A 23,354-nucleotide genomic window follows, 5' to 3' on the forward strand; every position below is an offset into this window, starting at 1 on the left:
GGGCCATGCATGTCTCCTGCATATGGAGAATCTGTTCTTATAATTGATGTCGCCTATACAATCATACAGCACAAGATCATGATGCTTTATATTAGTTAGAAAGAAATTTACACACAAAATTAATATGTATATATGTATGTAGAGTAATGTTATTCATCTTCATCTCATTAACTATATATCATGATGATCCTTTTATATATATATATATATACATCGTCAAATGATTATTTATTATTTATTATTTAAATATGTTATTTTTTGATACATGAATATAGATGATAAAAAAAGTGTGGTGATCTTTGGTTGAATGAAGAGGTAAGAAACTTAGAAAGGTAAAGGAAGCTGTAGGCGCGCATCAAAGCCTATAAAATAAGTGAAAAACTCCACAATGGACGGTGTTTGTTTTAGGATGGAGATTTCGATGTTGAAATGGTTGGCTTCTTTTTCTAATTTTGTCTGCATTACAATGGAGCTGATATTACAATGCCCAATCTCCAAACCGGCCTATTGGCTCGTACTCCTCGATCACTTGCTTGGCTGGCTTTTGTAAACCTCCACGTAAAGAAAGTGACAGATAATAATTAAGGTACTTGCCCGATCTATGTCCATCTCGATCGGTCCCTATTTTTTTAAAGTTACAGATGATATCCGGGATGATGATGATGCAGATGGATCAAGTGATTACGCATAAAATGAGATTTATGTCGAACTATTCATTTCATGATAGATATTCATACTCGTGTTTGTCACTCTGACTGCATGGGACTTATCACCAATGTTTTGAATATTATACACCAATGATATTCATCCATATTTTGAATATCATATACAACAATTTTGAATATTGTATTAGATACCGTAATGGCCAAAGTATTGAAACGAAATATTTTAATACCAATATCATTTCGTGTATCGTTTCGAGATAGTCAATATATAAATAAATTATATATATATATAAATTATATTCTAAAATAATATTCTATATATGAATAAATTATATATAAATACATATATATAAATTATAAATAGCTTAATTTGAATTGAGGATTAAGAAATGAGCTTGTAGTTTGAAAAAATAAAAAAAAATTAAAAATTAAAAATTAAAGGTTGAAATATTGACTGATACAGGCCGAAATATAGACTGCTATAAGTTAAAATATCAATCGATACAGTTAATATTTGAGCCAATATAAAATATATAAAATATCTGTACTAGACTAATGGCCGGCATGGCAAATACCGGCCGTATGATATTTAAAACACTGCCAATTACTACTCTTTGGGAAGAACGACGCCAAAGAGTTTTTACGTTGTTGCAATTGTTAAAGCGCTTTTGTTTTTTGGCTAAGTGTTAAAGCGCTCTTAAATGTGAAGACATGTAATGTGCATCACTTGAAGTTGATGTTTTGGAATTGAAGTTTCAATGTCAACGGCTAGACCTGATTTTCATGCACTTCCAATTAATTGTTACAACGTAAGGGTCGGTTCGTCAGTTAGCGTACAACGGGTTTGGTTCGATGCTTGGTCCTGTAAAAGGCTAATCGTTTTACGTGCCCTTCAACCAAGGAGTTCCAGCTCAGGCAGTCAACTTCGGGCCCTTCTGGACTCTCTCCGATTGGAGTTTTGATAGGGATCAGCCACTGCAATAGTTTGTAATTTTGCACACCTAACGTGACGATCTCCTGTCTTTTTCTTCTTTTATTTATGCAAAATGCACCTCTCTCTCATCCACTCTCTCTCATCATCTCTCTCTCTCTCTCTCCAGAGGGCGTCTCTCTCTCTTATTAGCTCTCTCTTGCCGGCTCTCTATCTCTCTCTCTCTTTCATCGTCTCTCTCTCATCTTGACTCTCTCTCTCTCATCAGCTCTCTCTCTTGTTGGGTGCAGCTTACGTGCATTGGATTGGGGGCTCGGACTAGAGTAGCTGACATGCTTGGGATCGGGGTGAGGTTGAAGATGAAGTCTCTGGGTGGAGAACTTTTTTCTAAAGGGAAAAGAAAAAAAGAAATTTCAGATGAAATTTCAAATGAGAGGAACTGTGTGATGGGGAGAGCGCGATGGGTGCCACTTAAGGTGTGCAAACTGGCTGATGCACACAGTGGCGGATGCCAAGAATATTTCCTCCGATTGCCAACCCAACGATAACTCCCTTCATTTACTAGATCTCTTCAACTTTCCTTTCGCATTTCATGAATTTCGTTATCCCTTGCCAATATACGCATCCTATATCATTATAATTGATTTCTCCCAAACAAATAGAAATCAAGCCGCCTCCACCATTTCCATTGGTCTGTGAAGCTCACACGCATTTTTTGATGCGTTTGGATGTTGAGATAAATTGAATTGAGTTGTAAATAATAGTATTTTATAAGTTCCATTGAGATAAATTTTAACTTTTTAGGTTGAAATGTATGAAATAAATTGAGATGAATGTAACTTTTTTATGAATAATTAAAAAAGTAATGATGGAGTCTTATTAAATGAGATGAATTGAGCTCGGTTAAACAAATAAACATAGATCTTTTGCATCTCTCCCTACCTTTGCGTCGTTTTGGGCACTTCCTACGAGTCACTCCCCACCACAACCATCATTCCCTTCATTTTCCTTGATGCTGCACTTTTTTGTCATAGTTTTCCGTAGCTATTTTGTAAGTGCACAGAAGCTAGATTCATCACCATCCTCTATCTTTCGCAATTGCACCCTATATATGGCATCTAATTATTTGTCAATTTTCTAGTAGCAGCTCTATTTTCACAAAAAGGTTGCTTTCTTTCACCTATCCCTTTCAGAGAATGCATAGAACGTTAAGATTGGAGATTTTCAACAACTTTTTTAAACTTTCAAACAAAACATTAAAAATAATTCAAATTTTTTAAATTTAAAAATAAAAATAATATTTTCTAATAATATTTTAACTTTATAATATTTTCATTCAACTTTTTTTCTCTTCATTCTCAAAACCTCATAAAATATCTTAACTCAAACTATTTCACTACTATTCGCAGGTACATTGTAGGATACACCCCCAATAGATGACTCAACAATCCAATCAAGAAATTGTTCATCCTCAAGACAACCAACTAGGACCGCACCATTTAATAAGTAACACTAGCCAATATATTTATTTATTTATTTTAAAAAAATAAAAATCACTTGGCTGCTTAAAGATGTGAGTTTAGCAATGGACTCGGCTATTTGAACTTTCATGTTTGGAAATACATGGCCGATCACGGAAGAATTTTTACTCGCGCTTTACATTGGACGTCTTTTATACGAGAATTGTATGGAAATAGTTAATAAAAGACAACTTGCTCATGTGATGAGAGGAACATTTTAGGAACCTGGTCATCAAAACCTGCCAATGAGAGACAAACAGTGCACTTTTAAACAACAACATAGCATGCCAAGAACATTAAATCTTAGTTGTCCATCTTGGCCTTCATACAAAGCTGACAAAACATATTAAGACGAGCTTCAACCTAGCACTACTTTTTATTGTCATAAGCAGCTATGTTCTGGGGTTCACATTCAGGACTAAATAAGCGAACCAGTAAAGCGGAGGTTGAGCTGACCGATACTGCTCCACAAGTTGCCCAACGAAGACTTCTAGGAACCGTAATTCTGGGACCTGCATGAGCATAACAACCAAATGTATAATGATTTTTATCAAATATAAGAGAAAAGCATAAGGCAATCTCTTCATGAGTGTATTTGATCTGAAAAATTGTAGCATACCATAGTAGATTAAACTTGTTAGATGGAAAGTTATGTTAGGAGATTCAAACTCATTTACGAAATCATAAATGGCCCCTGTAGTCAAGATAATAGATTCACATTGTTTGTTATTTTCTTTTACTTCGATGTCTTTGGTTGGAGCAATACTTTATACAATTTACAAAAAATACGTAACAACTTAAGAAGGTGGGATAAGGTCCTAATGGTGATGTATTTCACTGCAAAGGTTAGAATATCCACACCAAAGTTTAGCATACAAACATGATATCCACTAAAATTCCAATTGAAGATCAATCACTTATCAAAATATCAAACGTAGAGGAGACATCAAAATTTGAAAGAGAGCAATGTTAGCATCCCCAAAGAACTTGAGGGCTCACCTTCAAATAATCACTGTTATTCTAAATTGCACCTTAATTGCCAAAACTGCCGGTTTGCACCCTAAAATACCACCTTATGACAATGTGAACAACTGACTAAGATCTGACCCGTCATGATTGTGCCGTATGTCCCATTTTTCATCTATCTATTTATCAGATCTTGATCGATGTTGCAAATCGTCGAAAATTGATATTTTAGTGGTGAATTGACAGTTATGGTCTTTTAGTATGTAACCAAAGGAGACCCATTTTACTCGTTTGGTTGGGTGAGTACTTTGAAAAAATAATGGTAATTTGAAGGTGCAAAATGCAGTATCCCCAGAGAATAAATAGCCAAGAGAAAACATAGTACGAACCATAATGCAATCTACAAAGAATCCAAAATGCTAATCCTCCTCCAACTGTAAAAATCCCAGCTGTTTGTCTCGTCAATCTGGAACAAGGTTTTGCATCTGCCCGCATCAACTCGCCATCGGAAAACCCAAAAAACCGTCTTAATGCCATCTACCACTTTCCTGATACAACCCAAACCAGTAAATGTGCCCATACGTAAATGTGAGTTCTTTATAAAGCAAAAGAAAAACTGGCGAAAGCCCGGATGGAAAACACGCCAAAGGGTCATATGCACAGCTTGATTTAAGTGATGAATTTCGACAAACAAACCAATTCAATAGCATATTTAAAATTGGAGCAGAAACAAACCAGTGTAGACAGAAAATTTCGTACCTGGCCGGGGCTTCGATTGGCAGCTTGACTCAAAGAGTTCTATATCGTATTCTCAGTAACAATGGCAGGATACGTGCCGCAGGATCCGTATACCCGATGCTCTCTATAGCCAAGGCCCAAGTTCCAACGAAAATAAATAGAAGTGTAATAATGGGCTGGGCCTGATTTTAAAAGTTTGGTCCATATATACCGATTAATTATAAAATTTTCTCGTTTATGCGATTTGATACATCAATTTTAGGCCTAATTTGTTTTTATAGATAAGATAAGATGAAATAAGTTAAAATTAAAGTTAAAAGTTAAATAAAATATTATTAAAATATATTTTTTTAATATTACTTTTATTTTGAGATTTAAAAAAGTTTTATTTTATTTTGTGTAGAAATTTAGAAAAGTTGTAATGATTAGATGAGATGAAATGAATTATGAGGAATTGTGAAAACAAATGAAGCTTTAATTTCCATGAGCTATCTATAATGATTCTATATCCCTCCCTAGGCTGGTTTGGTTACACAAAACTATACTATCTCATCTCATCTCATCTTATCTTATATAATCATTATAATTTTTTCAAACTCCCGCACAAAATATAATAAATAATTTAATTTTTTCAAATACCAAAACAAAAATAATATTATAAAAATATTTTATTCAACTTTCAACAAAACATGTCATCTTATCTCATTTGAACTGCATAACCAAACAAGACTTAAATGTTGTGGAAACAATCCAACAACTCTGTAGATTTAACTCTCATTTTTGCCCTAAACAATCTCATCAACTTTTTTAAATTTCTATATAAAATATAATAAACAATTTAATTTTTTAAAATTTTAAAATGATAATAATATTAAAAAGTAATATTTTATTCAACTCATTTAAAACCATTTTATTTCATCTCATCTTATCTCATTTTAGTATTCTAACAGTCCGAGATGATCAAAATGATAGCCTATCATGCTGACTTCAAATAAGTCCAACCATGGTTTATCATTTTACTTGGATATCTCAAGAACAACCGTTTATATTTTTTATGTCCGGATTCAGAAAGTACATGACATCATGATTCAGAAACTTTTTATTTTTGCTTTCAAATTTAAAAAATTGGCAGAGGAGCTTAAATTTGAATGCCACCCTCCAAACCTTCACATCTTGGGGAAACTTCTTGGTTATTGCCTGGCCACGCCAAACCCACAAAAGATAAGCAAGGTTACTAGCTACTGTTTTCATTGTTTTGCTGCAAATTAATCTTTTATACATCATGGGAGTCAAAAGAAATGACAAAATGTTCATTAGCATATGCATAGTTTCTTTTATATACAAGTACCACATGCATACCACATAGTCTGAGAGCGGTTGTCATTTTGGAAGAAAAGGACAATGACAAATGTTACAGCATATGCATGATATCATAAGACTTGTGATAGAGAATTGCTACAATCACAAATAAATTCTATAAAAATAAATCTACAGACTGACAAGATTTTTTTATATGATACATTAGATTTACTTTATGATAAAAATAAATTTACAATCTAATGTATTACATCAAACAATATCAGTTTATAAATTTATTTTTATATAATTTTTTTTGTGACTAAAACATTAATTTTCTGAAAAAAACGTACGGGTACGTTTGGTTATTAAACACATCTCAACTCATCATTATAACTTTTTTAAATTTTAATACAAAATATAATAAACAATTTAATTTTTTCAAATCTCAAAATAATAATAATATTAAAAAATAATATTCTAACAATATTTTATCATCTCAACTCAACTCAATTCAACTCAACTCAACTCACTTCAACATCCAAATGCAACTTAAAGGGATAACCTACTGTTAAGCTTAACGCCATTCATCTTAATAAAGTTTGAAAATTTGGTGGGGTTATAGCCAAGTGGGAATCTCTTGAAAGTACACTCAAATTCGAATTTGGATTAGTTACTTCGGTCAGAAAAGAACAGGAATCGGTGAATTTAATTTAATATTCCTACATTTAGTATTAGAATTCATTTGAAAATTTACAAAAACTAATCTGATTGATGTAAACTTGGTTTGTAGATACGATGTTTTTTTTTTTAATTAATTAATTATTTTTTAACATAGTTTGTAGATACGATGTTAAAGAGGCGAGAATCATGTCTATTATTACCTCTACCAATCAATTTTAGTATCACTCCATCTTTCATGCGACATAAAAGAGAAGCGTTATGGCTACTGAAAAAGGAGTCCTAATAAGTCTATTGAATAGTGTATTTTATTTTTATTTTTATTTTTTTTCATGTATTTTTTTAATCATCATAAATATTTAAAAATAAAAATAAAAAATTCACAACATTATTAAAAAATACTTCTTTAATCATTAAGTAAAGAAAAAAAAATCATTCGAGATATTATTTGAATCCCAAATTCGAGATCCAAAACATTTCTGTTGTAGATAAATCATTGGTAAGAAAAGCCTTGCCTTGCCGGGAGCGTGGCTTTCCATGTTTTTAATAGGCTTCGTTTGGTTAAACTGTTTAGATGAGATGATATATTTTGTTAAAAATTGAATAAAATATTATTATAATATAATTTTTTAATATAAATTTTATTTTAAAATTTAAAAAATTTGAATTATTGATTATATTTTATGTAAAAAATTAAAAAAATTATAATGATTATACGAAATAAAATGAAATAAAATAGTTTAATTTTGTCTTACTAAACCAGATATTTACGTGGTTGAAGACAAAGTTCAGGATTTTTAGCTATCTATCTTCCTCCTTTTAGTGCCCTCCTGTGCATGCTGATTGATTGTCTAGAAACTACTCAGACCCATCATCTCAGTTTCAGCGGCTTCTCTACTTGCTTCAAGCTTAGCAACGTTTGACCTCTACTCTTTGTATTCTATTCATCAACAAGAGCAGCATCACACGGGCGAAGTGATCATAGTACATGCTGATTCCCAACACCAAGTGATCTTTTCTATATTTTCGTTATAGATCTTTCTCTTTCTTCCTTTCTTTGTGCTGTGACACTCTTAACCGTATGTCGAGTTTCAGCAAGTTGTTAGTTTCTCTCAGCATAATTTTTTTTTTTTTTAAACTCTTTGGATGAAATTCTCTCGGCATAGTTTCCTTTTCCTTTTCTTTTCGACTTGCGATAGAATCTTCGGGGGCGTTGCTTGGGTCTATGTTTAGTTGTTTTTGTAGTCAAATTATTCGTACAGTTAGCTTAATATGCCATAGTGATGGGATTATAATTTATTTTGTTATAAGGGGCGATGAATTACTGTGTAATCTTCTCAGTAACCCACTGCTCGAGTCTCTTATCTCCCTACCTTCAACTTTAGCCAAAAGCAATTTCCCTTTTCTTATACAATTGAGTTCCCCCAAAATTTTGGAAACTAAGTATTCAACACCAAAATATTTTGATGGGGCTCCTTGATCCACTATTTGTGGTGCATACTATTGTGGCTTAGCTGATCAGTTTGCTAGTGAAGATCCCGTAGCTGCTTTTTCTTCCCTATATACCCTTAACTGGAAGCAGTGGAGCTTAAAAGTTTTCTATAATTTCTTTAATTTTTAGACGAGTGTAACTCTGATATTGATGTCCTTAGTTTGAGCCAAAAAAGGTGAATACTTATCCTACTGTCCTCTTGGAGATTTGATTGCCTTGGTTTAACATTGATGCCTTGGTGTTTTCTTGAAATACATCTTCTTTTACTTCCTGGTTTACTGATAGATTTCTAGTAGGCAATTTTGGATATTGTAGAATCAGGTTTTGTTATACTATTATGTCCTCCATTGCAAGATGTGATGTCCACTTGTTAGGAAGCATCCGAATCCCTAGTTAGGTATTATTTTTGTATACGTCATGTGTACATGGGTTATGCCTAATATCTCACGAATAAAACTTCTTGATTACCTATTAAAAAAGAAAAAAAAGGAAGCATCCGAATCCTATATTTGCGATTTATTCCTTTTGTGATGCTTTTTTACTTGCTGTATATCCAGTTTAATGGATACTTAAAAGCAACTTCAAATGGCACTTTCTGATGTTATGATAGCACCAGAATCGTGCATCTTATCTCCCCTGTTCCCCTTATAAAATGGCTATGCCACTTACTTCTTAATGACCCTTATTGACAGGGATCTCAGTGAGCATGGGGCATAAGTATCTTTCTCTGGCTTTCTGTTTATGGGCTTTGACATGCTCACTTCTTCCCGCTTCTTCAAATGCTCTTTTGAGGATTGGCTTGAAGAAGCGGCGCCTGGATCTTCACAGTATCAATGCTGCCAGAATGACAAGAGAAGAGAAATCAAGAGAGGGTATAGTGGGTATGCCCCATTATCTGCATAATTCAGATGAAGATATAGTAACTCTGAAGAACTATTTGGATGCTCAATATTTTGGAGAGATTGGAATTGGCACGCCCCTCAGAATTTCACTGTCATATTTGATACTGGCAGTTCCAATCTATGGGTTCCATCATCAAAATGCTATTTTTCTGTAAGTTTTGCTCCATTTTGTTCCTGTCATCTTCCAGTATCCACAAATACAGAAGTATGTATTGACCATAAATTTCCAGATTGCTTGCTATTTCCATTCTAGGTACAGGTCAAGCTGGTCCAGTACATATAAAAAGAATGGTAACTTATTGCTTTCATGCTTTTATAGTATTGTGTTGATGACTGTGTGCAGATAAAAGCTATTGGATGTAACAAAGGTGGTCCTGACATGAAATTGAATCTATAATTGTTGATTTGTGATCCAGGAAAATCTTGCGAAATAAATTATGGATCTGGATCTGTTGCGGGTTTCTTCAGTCAAGACAATGTTGAAGTTGGGGATCTTACTGTCAAGGATCAAGTGGGCCCCCACCCCCACTCTTTTTGTCTTTTTAGAAGTTTTTCTTGAAACTGCTCTTTCTTGTGGCCACAGTAACAGTTTGCATGTAATATTTTATTTTTCTTTCTTCAAATTCAGGTTTTCATTGAGGCTACACGAGAAGGCAGTCTGACATTTGTGTTGGCGAAGTTTGATGGAATACTTGGACTAGGGTTTCAGGAGATTTCGGTTGGGGATGCTGTGCCAGTTTGGTATGCTCTTTGTAATTTGATATGAAATTTTGTCCTCAAAATTGTTTCTTCCTGGAATAAAGAACGGTACATTTCTCTCTTCAAATTATCTGGTGCTTTGTTAGACTGAGTTGTTACAAGAATACAGGTACAATATGGTGCAGCAAGGTCTTGTAAAGGAGGAGGTTTTCTCCTTCTGGCTTAACCGGGATCCTGATGCAAAAGAGGGTGGTGAGATTGTCTTTGGTGGTGTTGATCGGAAGCACTTCAAAGGAAACCACACTTATGCTCCAGTCACTGAAAAGGGTTACTGGCAGGTATGAAAATTTTGTAAAAATAATGCTAGGAAAAGTTGTCCTTTTCCATGTGCTCGCTTCTGTGGAAATGGTATATTCATTTCTTCAAAATTTCTTTTCTTTGATTTCAGTTTGAAATGGGAGATATTCTTGTTGGGAACCATTCAACAGGTGATTTTGTAGTACCTTATATATGGTAATTTATTTTATATTTAAAGAGCATTTCCAAATCGTTATCAAAGTAAGTACTTGAGGGGATGTCACGAGTAGAAACAGCTGAACATCCTAATTTGCAAATAACTATCTACATGCTCTGCTTAAAAGTTGATGGAAATTGATGCTTACTACTAACAGAGGGAAAATAACACTTTGATTGGCAATTTTGAACCTTACATTTAATCCCTTAGTAGAATGTTGAACTTGTTGTAAACCCCAATTACCTTTTCACCTCTAATTTCAGACAAGAAAGTATATTAATTTGTTAATAATTACCTTAGGTGTCTGCAAGTGGGGCTGTGCTGCTATTGTGGATTCAGGAACGTCCTTACTTGCTGGACCAACTGTATGTTGTTTCATCATTTGAAAAATCACATGATTTTCAAAAAGAACTTCAGGCTTGATTAATCATATTTTTCTCTTCTCTTCCCTTTTCTTAGCATCTTTTTTCTGTTAGTTGCTTTTTGGGATTAAATTATTATTTGATGACAATGATTTCTAGCCTATTGTGACTGAAATAAACCATGCCATCGGAGCCGAAGGAATTGTAAGTGCAGAATGTAAGGAAGTTGTAGCTCAGTATGGAGACTTAATTTGGGATCTCTTAATCTCAGGGGTGAGTTGCTTTTACATCTACTTCTTGTTGTACTCTGTATACATATCCCGTTTTACATCTCAACATACAATTTTCGTTGATTTGCAGGTACAACCTGACAAAATATGCTCACAGATTGGTTTATGTCTTTTTAATGGGGCTAGGTATGCAAAGTCAGGAGTTAATATTGCTTCATGACTTATTTATTCTCAATATTTGCCTTTGTACACCTCATATTGGCAGTTTACATCATTGGGGAATACTTCCTAGTAAAGAAGTTTGTTTCTTGCAAATGTATCTTGATTTTCATGTCAATTGGGCTTTGATGAAGGGTTTCTCACTGAATCCCTTTATCAACCAGGTTCGCTATATGTTCAATTTTTCTTGTGCCAGTGAAAGGATCATGGGGGTTGTAGTCTCATGATGCAGTGGGGATTCTTAAACAGTTCATCTAATTGACAATCAAACCAATTTCTATGCAGCTATGGAATTGAGACAGTGGTTGAGAAGGAAAACAGGAAGGGAGTGTTACCTGAGGATGATCTTTTGTGCACTGCTTGTGAGATGACTGTTATTTGGGTCCAAAATCAGCTAAGACAAAAAGGAACCAAGGACAAAGTACTCAAATATGTGAATGAGGTGGCTTACTCTAAAACCATAGACACTATTAAGAAGTGAACGTTAGCTATATATCAATAATCATTGTTAAACATTGGTTTTGATCTTTAGCTGTGTGAGAGCCTGCCAAGTCCAGCAGGAGAATCAGTAATAGGATGCGCTAGCATTTCAGGAATGCCAAATATTTCATTCACTATCGCGAACAAAACTTTCAACCTCACTCCAGAACAGGTTAGATTTTGACATAACAAATTTCTCTATACTTTCTTCTAGTTCATGATGCTGCTGTAATGTGCTTGTTATATCGATTTGTCACTTCTGCAATAAAATACAGTACATCAAGAGCGTTAGGCATCCTCAGGAACATATTTGCTTCAGACCACTCTTATAGTTTGAAAATATTTGGGAAAGTATCATCCAGAGGTTTGCAGCAATATTCCTGATATCTCATATTGAGTACGAGAATAAGTTTTGAGTTTAGAGACTAAATCATAGGTTATTAAGTAGATGAAAAGTTAGGTAATATTTTCGGACGTCTATTTAATCTTGATTATGCATAAAGTTAAAACACACTTCTTTCACCACTCTCTTTTGCGACTCATTGTAATTTACCAATCTTATCTAGTTTTTGCTCTTCATGTGTGACATTGCAAAGTAAATCATCTAGGTATCGTAATTTACCTGAGAAGACATCGAAGTTTTTCACATTGGATGTATCAATTATCAACCCTCAAGTTTGAGAAAGTAAAACTGTTATACAAAAAGATATTGTGTCTCTTGCTTATTCCCATAATTCTGGAGAAGTAATCGTTATTGTTCTGTAACTACTTGCCTCACTTTCAGTATATTCTAAGAACTGGAGAAGGCCTTGCTTCTGTCTGCATCAGTGGATTTATGGCTCTAGATGTTCCTCCTCCACGGGGTCCTCTGTGGTATTCTTATCTTTAACTTTTACTAGTGCTCATGTCAGATATCACATACCCATACATGGATACCCCTAGTGTTAATGCATGTTGACATTCATGCTTATGTGCATTTGCTTATTCAGAAACTACATGCTTGCAGGATTCTTGGAGATGTGTTTATGGGTGTTTACCACACAGTGTTTGACTTTGGTAATCTTCGATTGGGTTTCGCCGAAGCTGCTTAGTGACCGGAAAATGTATAGTTATTTTTATTCAGTGATCGTAATTTCTGGCAATCCCGCAGGTTTCGTGGTTTGTTGTTTAAGTAGTGTATTTTGGTTTGGACCACGTGATGGTTAGTAGATAGTATTTCTGGATATGGGGAAGTGCGTGCGTATGGATGCTTGAAGTATTGCAAAGCAAATTGTCCTAAACTTTGTACGTGATGAACATTGTTTCATTTATCTGCTTATTTGATGGCAAAACCTATGAAGGATACTCCTAGCCCCTAGGTAAGTTTTGGAAAAACCCATACAGGATTATCTTATCCTCTTCGAGTCTTAGGGGCAGCAAATAATCTTTGGAGAGAAGATCCAGTTTGAGATAAAGATCTTGTAAATTTGACATGCATTACTATCTCAACCAATTTCATTTTATTTTCCTTCCAAATATCACTTAAATATAAACACTTTTCAATTTTAAATCTTCAATTCCATCTAATCATTATTTAATCATTAGAACTTTTTTTAAACTTTTAAACAAAACATAAAAAACAATTCAAATTTTTTTTAATTTCAAAAAATAATAATATTAAAAAAATAATATTTTAATAATACTTTAATTCTTTTATTTTTTTTTTCTCTCTATTTCCAAAATTCAATAAAACATCTTGTCTAAAATCATTATACTATTTTAAATGTCACAATTGATTTCACGTAGTACCCAACTCTAGGAAATGACACCAACCACTAAAAGCTTAAAAGTAAAAAGGTCGATGTTTCAACAAGGAAGCAGTCAAGAGTCGGGCAGGTTGCGTTTGGATATTAAGTTAAATTTAATTTTTTATAAATAATAGTGAGTTAAGTTGTAGAGAAAATTATGTAGAACCTATCTAAATTGAGTTTAAAGTGTGTAACTGAACTCAACTGAGTCTTGTAAGGCTTATTCTTTTGGATATGTAGCAAGGAATGTATTTACCCTTGCAGAGTACTGCCTTCAACATCTCGATAAACACAGATGCTAATTCCTGCAAAGAGCATTTGCAACACGTTCAAAGGGAACAAGGTAGGCATATGACTCATGATTCAGGCCCAATACCTTGATACAATCAATATATGAATATACAGAGACACGATTCTTCTAACTTTTTTTGAAGAAACACGATTCTTCTAACCTGGGTAATAATATCTTGGTGGCTTGTATGACATTTGCTCCAGTCCTTGTTTGCTCGAAAACTTTCTGATTATCTCGCAAGTATCATCCTAGCAACCTTAAGGCAATGCCAGAGGAAAATATACCCATTTGGGCGAAGCATGGATGGCGAAAAACTCTTATTACAGAGGGTCAAACTCTGTTTTCTTCCCATGTTTAACTAGTGATTAAACCATTTCAGTTGCAGATTTGACCACGGTATGGTCTCTAAGAAGTGTCCTAAACCCACCCCACCACACCCCCCCCCCCCCCCCCCCCCCCCGCGTTCACCACCTAAAACTTTGATTCTCTGGCCAATTAAGTATGAAACCATTGACAATTAGATTCGACACGTAAAGATCGTTGCAAATACTAATAATTTTGAACCATTCCAAAGGCTACTAACATAAGATGGCACCTATATAAATGTGAGAAACGCATTTGTTGTATGCTGGCGATCCTGATGACATGAAAGCTTCAACTTCAATATAGTCATACATTCAATATAGAATTTACCAAATTAATCATTTGCATATATCAATATTTTTCAATTTGACGGGAAACAAAAACATGTGAACGATATTTTACGCCTATCCAAGAAAAGTCCATAAACTTGTGGGCGTGTGTCTCATAAACGTTAAAACAGAAGAAATTGCTAACAGTGCAATCACATGAACGGCATAAATATGGCAATGCAAGCATTACATAAGGTACACTGCTGATGCTGAGCTGCGAAAGCAACCTCTCACTGTTCTTCGTCGCTATCATTGCTGAAAACCGAGGCAACAGCTACTTTTGGCTTCTTTGCAGCACTACCAAAAGCATTCTGTATAATGAGAGAGAACAAGAAGCCAAGCAATTCAGAAGAAACTATTTGTTAAACAAAGATCTTAGAACTAGATCAAATTACGGGATCTGACTCCAGGCGCCATTTGGTTATACGTACTAATATACTCCAAAAAGCGAGGAAAGAGAATAAATTATATTGGCTGTTACCGCTCAAAAAAAAAAATGTATTGGCTGTCCTTGATGTGTGAATCAATTTTTAAGCATGCAATATAATTTCTGAAAAAGGTTACACTGTCAGTTTTCTGGTGCTTTCAGCCACGACAATGACAATGGCGAGAAAGGTAGTGGAAATGTTCGTGCAGTCAGTTAAATTATATCAAGCACGCCAAATGTTGATTGGTCATAATATCCAAAGAGTTGCTTCTTATGGCCAAATCCTGATTCCATTTTGCCTCTCCCAGTCGTTGAGCCCAATCGACTAAACTCTTTCCCTACACCCCCTGCTCGGGCACCTCTCTCTCTCTCTCTTTATTCTTTATTGTCACTTGAATGAAGACACCCGAAGGCCAAAAAAAAAAAATACATCTAGTTTATATGACACCAAAGTTTAAATATATATTCAGTACTAAAAGGATGCTTGGGGAATGAGATGAGATGAGAATTATGTGAATAGTAGTGAAATGGTTTGTTATCAGCTCTTAAATTTGGTCTTACTATGTGTTATCAATTAAGTATTTCTGAACTCATTGTTGAATCGTATTTTCTCCTTACTGTAAATTGGTTTAATACTGAATCCCAATCCCCAGGCAATATTTTGATATTTGGGATGATATTTTACAGTTTAAGCAACATTTTCCTTTTAGTCTCAAACATGTTTATAGAGAGGGCAATGCTTTAGCGGATGGTCTCGCCTCATTTGGAGCCCTGGGCAACACGGTAAGTTTCTCTTCTCTAGTTCAATTGCCTAAGCATATGCTTGGTTTGCATGCTTTGGATTGTGCAGGTGCTCCTAGCTTTCAGCATTGACTCTAGTTCTTTATTCCTTTAACTACCCTTTATAATCTTCTTTTATTAATTTTCTTATCTCATTTTTTTTTTAGGAGCTTGGTTTTGGGATTATTGTAACCCCATGCTCCCTTTGTATATGGTATTCCTCCACCATAAGTGAAGGTTATCAATAAAATTGGGGTACTGTCATCTTCCTTAAAAAAAAAAAAATAGTGAAATGATTTGTGTTAAGATGTTTTACTGGGTTTTGGAAAGGAGAGGGAAAATTTGAATAAAAATATTATAGATTTAAAATATTGCTAGAATAAAATTTTTAATGTAATTTTTATTTTGAAATTTGAAAAAACAGTATTATTGTATTTTGTTTGGGAGTTTGGGAAAGTTATAATGACTAGATAATGATTAGATGAAAAAGTTGAAGATTTGAAATTAAAAAGTGTTTGTATTTGAGTGATGTTTGGAAAGAAAATTATGAGATGAGATAAAATGAGATGAGATTATTTCCCAAACAACCCCTAAGAGTCATTAGGATGTTCACAACTCGGAACAGTTTCTACAGGTATTGAACACAAGGAGGATGAGAAAAAAGTAAATGTTCCCAAATACTTTGAAAGTGATTCAATATGGATCCATAAAAGTTCTCTATTTGAATGAATCGTGCGCACAACTACAGTTTACTGTATGTGTATGAATGTTATGTGTGTAAATGCACATTGGAAATCATTCTTTTCTAATGACTAAGAAAATTACAAGGTCACATTAATACAAATTGGAGATCCTAAAATTAGCAGAAGGTTAGAGTCAAGAGAGATTAGGCATACCTTGGAGGTGCCACCTTTAGAAGAAAAACCAAACTTTAATGCCTTCCGCTGATCCTGAACTGCAACTGCGGTAGCACCTTTCAGTTCGGTAGCAATTGGGGCAGACCCAGAATCTTCTTGTTGCTGTTGCAGCTGCTGCTGCTGCTTATGAGCATCTGCCCTACTTGACCAAAAGGGGAAAAAAAGAAAGAAGAAAAATGCATTTAGGCTCAATAACAACAAACAATCCCCAACTCCCCTATCAGACATCCGTCCTTCCCTTGTTCAGAAAACAGGATTTGGATTCACTCTGGGCCCAGAGTGTGAGAGAGAGAGACATATAAAGTGATCCCACAACATTTATGGCTGCCTGAGTGTGAATTTCTCTTGAGCAGCATTAAATGCCCAATAAATGTTGTGGGACCCACTTTATGTGTCTATCTTTCTCCCACCCTAGTGTCGAGTAAACTCTAGGGGATCTAAATCCCCGAAAACATATACCCCTAAAACAAAATTAAAAAAAAAAAAATGAGGCATAGCTTAAGTGAACTAATATATATAACTAAGGGAAAGAGTATATTGATATACATCTGAGCAAACTTTGCCATTTCCCTCTCCTGGCGTTGCTGTTCTCGTTTTTGCCGATCATCCCGGCTGCTAGTACCATGCATTTCTCTCATTTCTTTAAAACGCTGAAAATCTCATTGAAAGGTATTTCAGATTTAAACAAAATCAGTAAGGCATACAAACAACAAAAAGCGTCAACAGTAACAACATAGGCAAAAATAAATAATTTTACCTTTCTGTGATTATGATCATACGAGCTCAGGTGAGCTTCAAATTCCATAGCCAATTTGTATTGCTTGTTGCACAGATCACAATAGAACACTTTGCGAATTTCTTTCACCTCAGTTTGAATTTTCTGCTCACGCTCTGCTAACACCTGGATTTTCATAATGTGCAGGAAGCAGGCAGTAGAAGCCACCAGGTAATAAAAACTGCAGGAAATTCTCAAGACCTTCCAAACTTGATGGTCTCCTATGATATACCATTCCCGTCAAAAGACATACATATATGCTATATGCAGCCTTCTGTTATTTGATGTGGGTTCCAGAAAAAGTAAAGCATCAACCTCAACACTATCTAATTACTGAAAATTCTTATTGCAACTACAAGTTCAAAAGTATACCTCCCGCTTCTTTGCATGTTCCTCGGTCTCATCTACCTCTACATCAAGCTTTCTTCGTTGGATATTTTCTTCTGCAGTAAAAAAATCATCTTCTTCTTGTTTTCCAACACCTAATTTTGGATCCCTGATACCAGATTTTATTGGCTCAGTTATTCCTGCATATTAACCCCCAACCCCCAAAAGAATCGTCAAGCCTGGAGCATAACTATGATAACTAAAAATTAAGACTTGTGGATAACTGGCATTCGGTGTTCACATAGCATCGAAGAAAATGATTTGTTGAAAAGGGGCATATTAACCCCCAAAGAATCGTCAAACCTAAAGCATAGCTATGATAAATAAAAAGTAAGACTTGTCGATAGCTAGCATTCAGTGTTCACATATCATCCGAGAAAACGATTAGCCGTAATGAGGGGCATCTGTCTTATTGTGACAAAACAGCATTGCATCAAACTAGGAGAGAATCCTAGATTTGAAATCATCAGTACAAATAAAGCCATTAGAAGTACTGAAAAGAGACAAGAAACATAGGAAAAGCGGTTTAACATTAGCATTTACTACTAAAACCTTAACCATAAGTCTCCAACTGCAAGATACAGAGAAAGCTAAGTAGCACCATCACATATATTTCTTTACCAGTCATGAGGTCTGACCTATAAGTTCTTTTTTTTTTTTTTTATAAGTAATCAAAGATATTGTATTCATAGAACTAGGCAAGGCCCAGGTACACAGGAAGTACACATGAAAAAACGCCTAGCTAGAGGTTACAATAGAAAGGAGAAGATCATGGACACTAGATCCGTTACAAACCATAGCCCCCGCCCATATCTGACCTATAAGTTCTTATCAATGTTCAATTTTTAATTTTGATAATACTTGCTAAAAAAACTAATTTTGATCATCAATATTCTTCCCCCTTCTTTCCAATATGTCAATTGCACAGTCAGTATGTTGAGTTTTCCCTTCCCAAAGTTTCTTTTTTCCTTTGGTTCAATTTGAACAAGAGTGTTAAGTTAGGGAATAGCAATAGATTTAGATCAATGATATGGTTGCCAATGATTCAGAGTGAAAAAAAATTCTACATTGTACAGGATGTAAATATGCTATAATCATTTGCAGTTCCACTAATAGCACACCTTGCTCATTCTTCCCAAGACCCTTTCCTTTCCATCCCATTTTTTGGAGAAGCCTAAAACCAATATTAGATGATGTCAACTGTGTGTCCAATGAAGCTTGTTCCACATTATCCAGATCAACATTTTCTGTAGGCCTATGATTAATTGGCAGGCGGAAATCCTCTGACAAATCCTCAACAACAGAGTCCTGATAAGCCTGTAGCACATAATGCAGAAAACACACATCAACAAATTGGGGATAAAAAAAATATTTTCCACTTAAATGTTCCAAGATTTAATATAGATAAAGAAAAAATCATAAATTATATTTAATAAATTATTTCAATGCAAGAAAGTAAAGAAAGTAGATATGTAGAAATCATTTACTTAAAAAAAGCTGACTTGGGTAACAAATCAAATCATTTCATAAATTGATTGCCTACCTGCTCCTTTTCATGTTGTTGTTTATCTCGAGAACTCATTTCCTGTCTACCATTGAACCATTGATAGTCCATCTTCAATCACTTAAACCCTGAGCATACAAGAAATTTAATATTCCAAAAGTGAATCAATTCATCGGATGACAATAAATTACTGAACTCTCTCTTTGGTTGCAATATGATAATATAAAAATAAAAATAAAAAAAGGAAACTACGGAATCACCAGGCTACTTGTTCTTATCAGCCCCAAAGATAATGACGAATTACAAGATTTTTTCAGATTTTAACTTCAAGAAATACCTTTTATAAATCTTAGTATATAGATTCATAAATTGCTCCAACAACATCAACAAAATCGATATTACTATAACTCTGAACAGTTCGAGACCAATTCAGGAACTGGGTTTTCAATGAGATCAGATTTCCCAGCGATAATTATTGATATATATTAACCCAGCTTATACCAAAAAACAACTGATAATAAAGTCATTTTCATTACAAATTCACCTCCAATTTCCAAGGGTTTTTGTCCAAATACAGAAATAGGCCCCCAGAGAAACGTGATTCCTCCAACTGGGAAAAGATCTTCAGGTAGATAAAGATGCCACAAAAAGTATGCCCAAACCATATAAAACTCAGAATCATCAAACCCGTCACAACAAAGCATTTGATGAAATAACGAGTTCCGAAAGAATATATATTATAAGAAACTGAATCGAAGTCAAAACCCTAGATCAACAAGTCCACAGAGGCTTCCATAGCAGGTGCAGAGGATTTTAATTGAGAGCTATCAATGGTCAGAGAGTAAACATAGAATATGGAATATACGAAAATATTTACCTAAATATTGAGAGAGAACTAGTTGCGATGAAGGAGAAGAGCAACTCTGCTTCGGAACTCGACGATGCTCTGTTTCTGCTCATTGGACGATCTATATTTCATATACGGGATTGAAGGGGATTTGGGCTCAGCTGGCCCACTTTTTGAATATGCCGGGCTGAAATAGATTGGGCTTTATCTAAATTTCATCCGTGTCTTGATGTTCTTCATATTTAACAGGTTTCCCATGGAGGAATTTTTGTTATTAATGATATTATTAAATCACATTTTATATCTAAATTCAATTTTACATTAAAGATATTACGCTTTATTTTCTAAAATTAATTTTAGTTTCTATTTTGATTGCCTTATATAGAAAACGATAAAAATAAAACTTTAGATGAAGATAGCTTTGTGCAATAAAGTTAAAATTTAATTTAAAAGAAAAAGAACTATATTTGTAATATATATAATAAAGCTAACATTTCTGTAACTCCAAATCAGGTATTGGTCATGTTTGGTTTTCATTGATTTTAAAAAAAAAAAAAAATTATATCATCATCCCTACACACCACACACTACACTTATTTTTATTTTATATTTATTTTTCTCTTACCAAATATGCAGTGTAGAATGATGAATAGAAGAATTCAATTAGTTTAAGAAGAATAAAATAAAACAAATTAAAAATAAATATGATATATAGGGATAATGAGTAACAAAGCTCTTTAAAAAATTTGCCTTCACTTATGTCGTTAAGGTGGAGAACTTACTTTATAGTATCCACATCCGGTTGAGGATACCATCTCCTTTCCTATATTTCAATAAACAGATTTAACTTTTTGACAAGAATAAATATAGATAGAAGTTACTATTGGGAGCATCTATTTTGTACATATGATGTGGCATCATCTAGACCACACATCTCCTTAAGTGAGTGTTGGGAACAATCAATTAAAAGTAGCCATGCAGTGAGTGCAAAGTGTGTACTGCTACAATGACTTATCTTTAGTATTACTCATTCATCTACACTTTATCTCATAATTCTTATATTTGTTATAGTTGAGATTTGAAAAAAATGTCCACCATTGAGATGATAAAAAAAATTGACTATTTGTAAAAATATGATTTTTTTTTTTTTAAATATCATTGTTATGAAAGCACTGATTTTGAAAATATTATTGTTTATAGAGATAAGTAGTTTAAAATAGATTTGTTACAGATTAAAAATCGAAAACATGGGTACAACATATAATTAAATAATTACGAAAATGTGAAAAAAAAATAAATTAAAAAAAAAAACCCGCTCTTTCCCATAAAGGCAAAAAAAAAAAAAAAAAAAGAGTTAAAGATGTACAAAGAAATGTGTAGAAGAAATAATAAAGAAAAAATAGAAAAATATTATTTAAATAGAATAAAGAAAGAATATGGAGTGAAATGTAGAAGATTTTGAAAAAATGAGTCGAAATTAGGAGAGAATCTTTGCAAAACATCTCAAGTTGAAAATATGTTATTAAAATTAGAGTTCTACTATTTACAAGTCTAATATGTCGTCACACCACTTATCGTGAAACTTATTATCCTTATAAATAAATAAATAAATACCAATACTTAGTTATTGTGGGACATATTCAGTAAGTGTTGGACATACATATGAAAAAACAGGTTTATAATTAATTTTTTTTAAAAAAAATTATGTTATGGTGGCAATTTAAGTTAATTTGTTAAGACAGAAGACAATATGTTTTTGGTAGGAAAAATAACTAATTTACAATTCTATTTCAAATGGAAGGTAATTATATAAAATTAAAATTATATTTAACGAAGTGGTATTTGTTAAATTAATTAATTTTAAAATGAGTTTGTAAAAGAGTTGCAAGTGTATTATCAATCTTTGGTACATGCAGCCATATGTAGGATGGAAGATGGTTATACAAAATTTGAAACAATCATGGTTGTGACATAATTATTTTATAGGGTAACGATACCCTTGCAACCAATTCATAACTCCTTTACTACTAATGCTATATTTGAATTTTTTTTTATTTTTTATTTTTATCATTTTTAAGCATTTTTTAAATATATTTAATCATTAAGAAAAAATTAAAAAAATATATAATTATACTAATAGTCACTTTCTTAACCATTAAGTAAAGAATAAAATTAAAAAAATTAAATATAAAAAGAGTAGCAAATGGGTAATAAAAATGTAGTAATCCTATCATTTTCCTATTTTATAATTTATTCTACAATCATCTAACAAAACAGTGCCACCTCATAAAATCGTAACGGTTATATTTGGATAGTGAGATATTCTTAGATATTATGTAAATAGTAATGAAAAAGTAATGATAGAATATTAAATAATAGTGAATAATAAGTATAAAGTAATAATAAAATAATGAATGGTAGCGAGGTATTCTGAAAATACCAAAAGTATTCTCCATATCCAAACTAGGCAGCCTTCCAATTTACTTGGGTTTTAGATTTTAAATAAACACCCTCAATTTAAAATAGAATTGTACAAAAAGAACTATAAAAATGATTGTATATATATAATCACTTAATTTAACATTCAATAAGATGAAAAACTCAAAATTCAAAGGAAAAAAAAACCATAATATTTTTCAAGGAGTAACACTATCACATTGGCTGGTTATAACTTTCTAAGATCGATATCATACCTAATTGGTTGCTAGATATGGTCTATCTAAAAGCTTATTAATTTATATATATATATTTATATATATATATATATATATAATACATAGGATAAATATCCTCCAAGCTAAGATAATTCTTAAACGTCTAGCTAACATTATAAATACGTTAAAGAAGATATGGCAATCATGTGATATAGATAGCATTATCTTTAATTTCTTTATTTTATTTTCTCCTATTTAATGGGCAAGTCGACACGTCTATCTCTCATCATATGATAATATATTTAAGAGATCAGCTGCTCTTTAGAAATCAATCAATCTTCTCGTTGCATATCATTTATCCACTACTCAAATTAGAGATTTGTATATATATCAGAATACATAAAAGGAACCACTGTTCTAGAACACTTTTTTTCTAAAATAAATATGCTGTCGACCTTTTCATCAATGCTAATCCAAACTCACTACTTTATACCAAGTTATGGAGATTGGAGATTGCTGAATTAAGAATTAACCAATGCATGTGGAAGAAGTGAACGAATTAAATTAATTAACTATGCATTTTTTCTTGTCACACGT

The 23,354-nt window shown here is 33.2% G+C and overlaps 3 protein-coding genes across 3 annotated transcripts; 1 reads left to right on the plus strand and 2 right to left on the minus strand.

Moving 5' to 3' along the window:
• Positions 1-3,320: 3,320 nt before the first annotated feature.
• On the minus strand, positions 3,321-4,978 carry LOC121259093. The gene is made up of 3 exons (XM_041160585.1): positions 4,842-4,978; positions 4,472-4,630; positions 3,321-3,628 (listed from the first exon to the last, which is right to left on the minus strand). Exons 2-3 carry the CDS (start codon positions 4,617-4,619, stop codon positions 3,486-3,488), a joined length of 291 nt encoding a protein of 96 aa, XP_041016519.1. The 5' UTR covers positions 4,620-4,630; positions 4,842-4,978; the 3' UTR covers positions 3,321-3,485.
• A 2,587-nt stretch (positions 4,979-7,565) lies between these two features.
• LOC121259692 (aspartic proteinase-like) lies at positions 7,566-12,975 on the plus strand. The gene is given in 15 exon segments (XM_041161397.1): positions 7,566-7,714; positions 8,982-9,263; positions 9,266-9,342; positions 9,422-9,482; positions 9,608-9,702; positions 9,820-9,932; positions 10,060-10,228; positions 10,339-10,378; positions 10,705-10,769; positions 10,926-11,039; positions 11,127-11,191; positions 11,501-11,657; positions 11,748-11,867; positions 12,480-12,568; positions 12,702-12,975. Coding segments are annotated over 14 exon segments (1,518 nt in total). The 5' UTR covers positions 7,566-7,714; positions 8,982-8,995; the 3' UTR covers positions 12,787-12,975.
• Positions 12,976-14,427: 1,452 nt separating this feature from the next.
• On the minus strand, positions 14,428-20,237 carry LOC121259693 (G patch domain-containing protein 8). Its single transcript, XM_041161400.1, has 8 exons — positions 20,134-20,237; positions 19,296-19,384; positions 18,874-19,060; positions 17,738-17,892; positions 17,348-17,491; positions 17,137-17,240; positions 16,570-16,729; positions 14,428-14,777 (listed from the first exon to the last, which is right to left on the minus strand). The coding sequence occupies exons 2-8, from the start codon at positions 19,365-19,367 to the stop codon at positions 14,697-14,699; spliced, it is 903 nt and encodes a 300-aa protein (XP_041017334.1). The 5' UTR covers positions 19,368-19,384; positions 20,134-20,237; the 3' UTR covers positions 14,428-14,696.
• Between the last annotated feature and the right edge of the window lie 3,117 nt (positions 20,238-23,354).

Source organism: Juglans microcarpa x Juglans regia, chromosome 4D, assembly GCF_004785595.1.
Source record: "Juglans microcarpa x Juglans regia isolate MS1-56 chromosome 4D, Jm3101_v1.0, whole genome shotgun sequence".
Lineage (NCBI taxonomy): Eukaryota > Viridiplantae > Streptophyta > Magnoliopsida > Fagales > Juglandaceae > Juglans > Juglans microcarpa x Juglans regia.

Excerpts from the sequence above, each read along its gene's own strand:
- LOC121259093 (XM_041160585.1), bottom strand. The coding sequence starts at position 4,619 with ATGGCATTAAGACGGTTTTTTGGGTTTTCCGATGGCGAGTTGATGCGG. Across the intron at positions 3,629-4,471 it reads TCTTTGTAGATTGCATTATG|GTCCCAGAATTACGGTTCCT; the intron begins GTTCGTACTATG and ends ATGCTCATGCAG.
- LOC121259693 (XM_041161400.1), bottom strand. The coding sequence starts at position 19,367 with ATGGACTATCAATGGTTCAATGGTAGACAGGAAATGAGTTCTCGAGAT. Across the intron at positions 17,893-18,873 it reads TCTTGGGAAGAATGAGCAAG|GAATAACTGAGCCAATAAAA; the intron begins GTGTGCTATTAG and ends GTTAATATGCAG. Across the intron at positions 17,492-17,737 it reads AACATGCAAAGAAGCGGGAG|GTGTTAGCAGAGCGTGAGCA; the intron begins GTATACTTTTGA and ends ATGAAAATCCAG.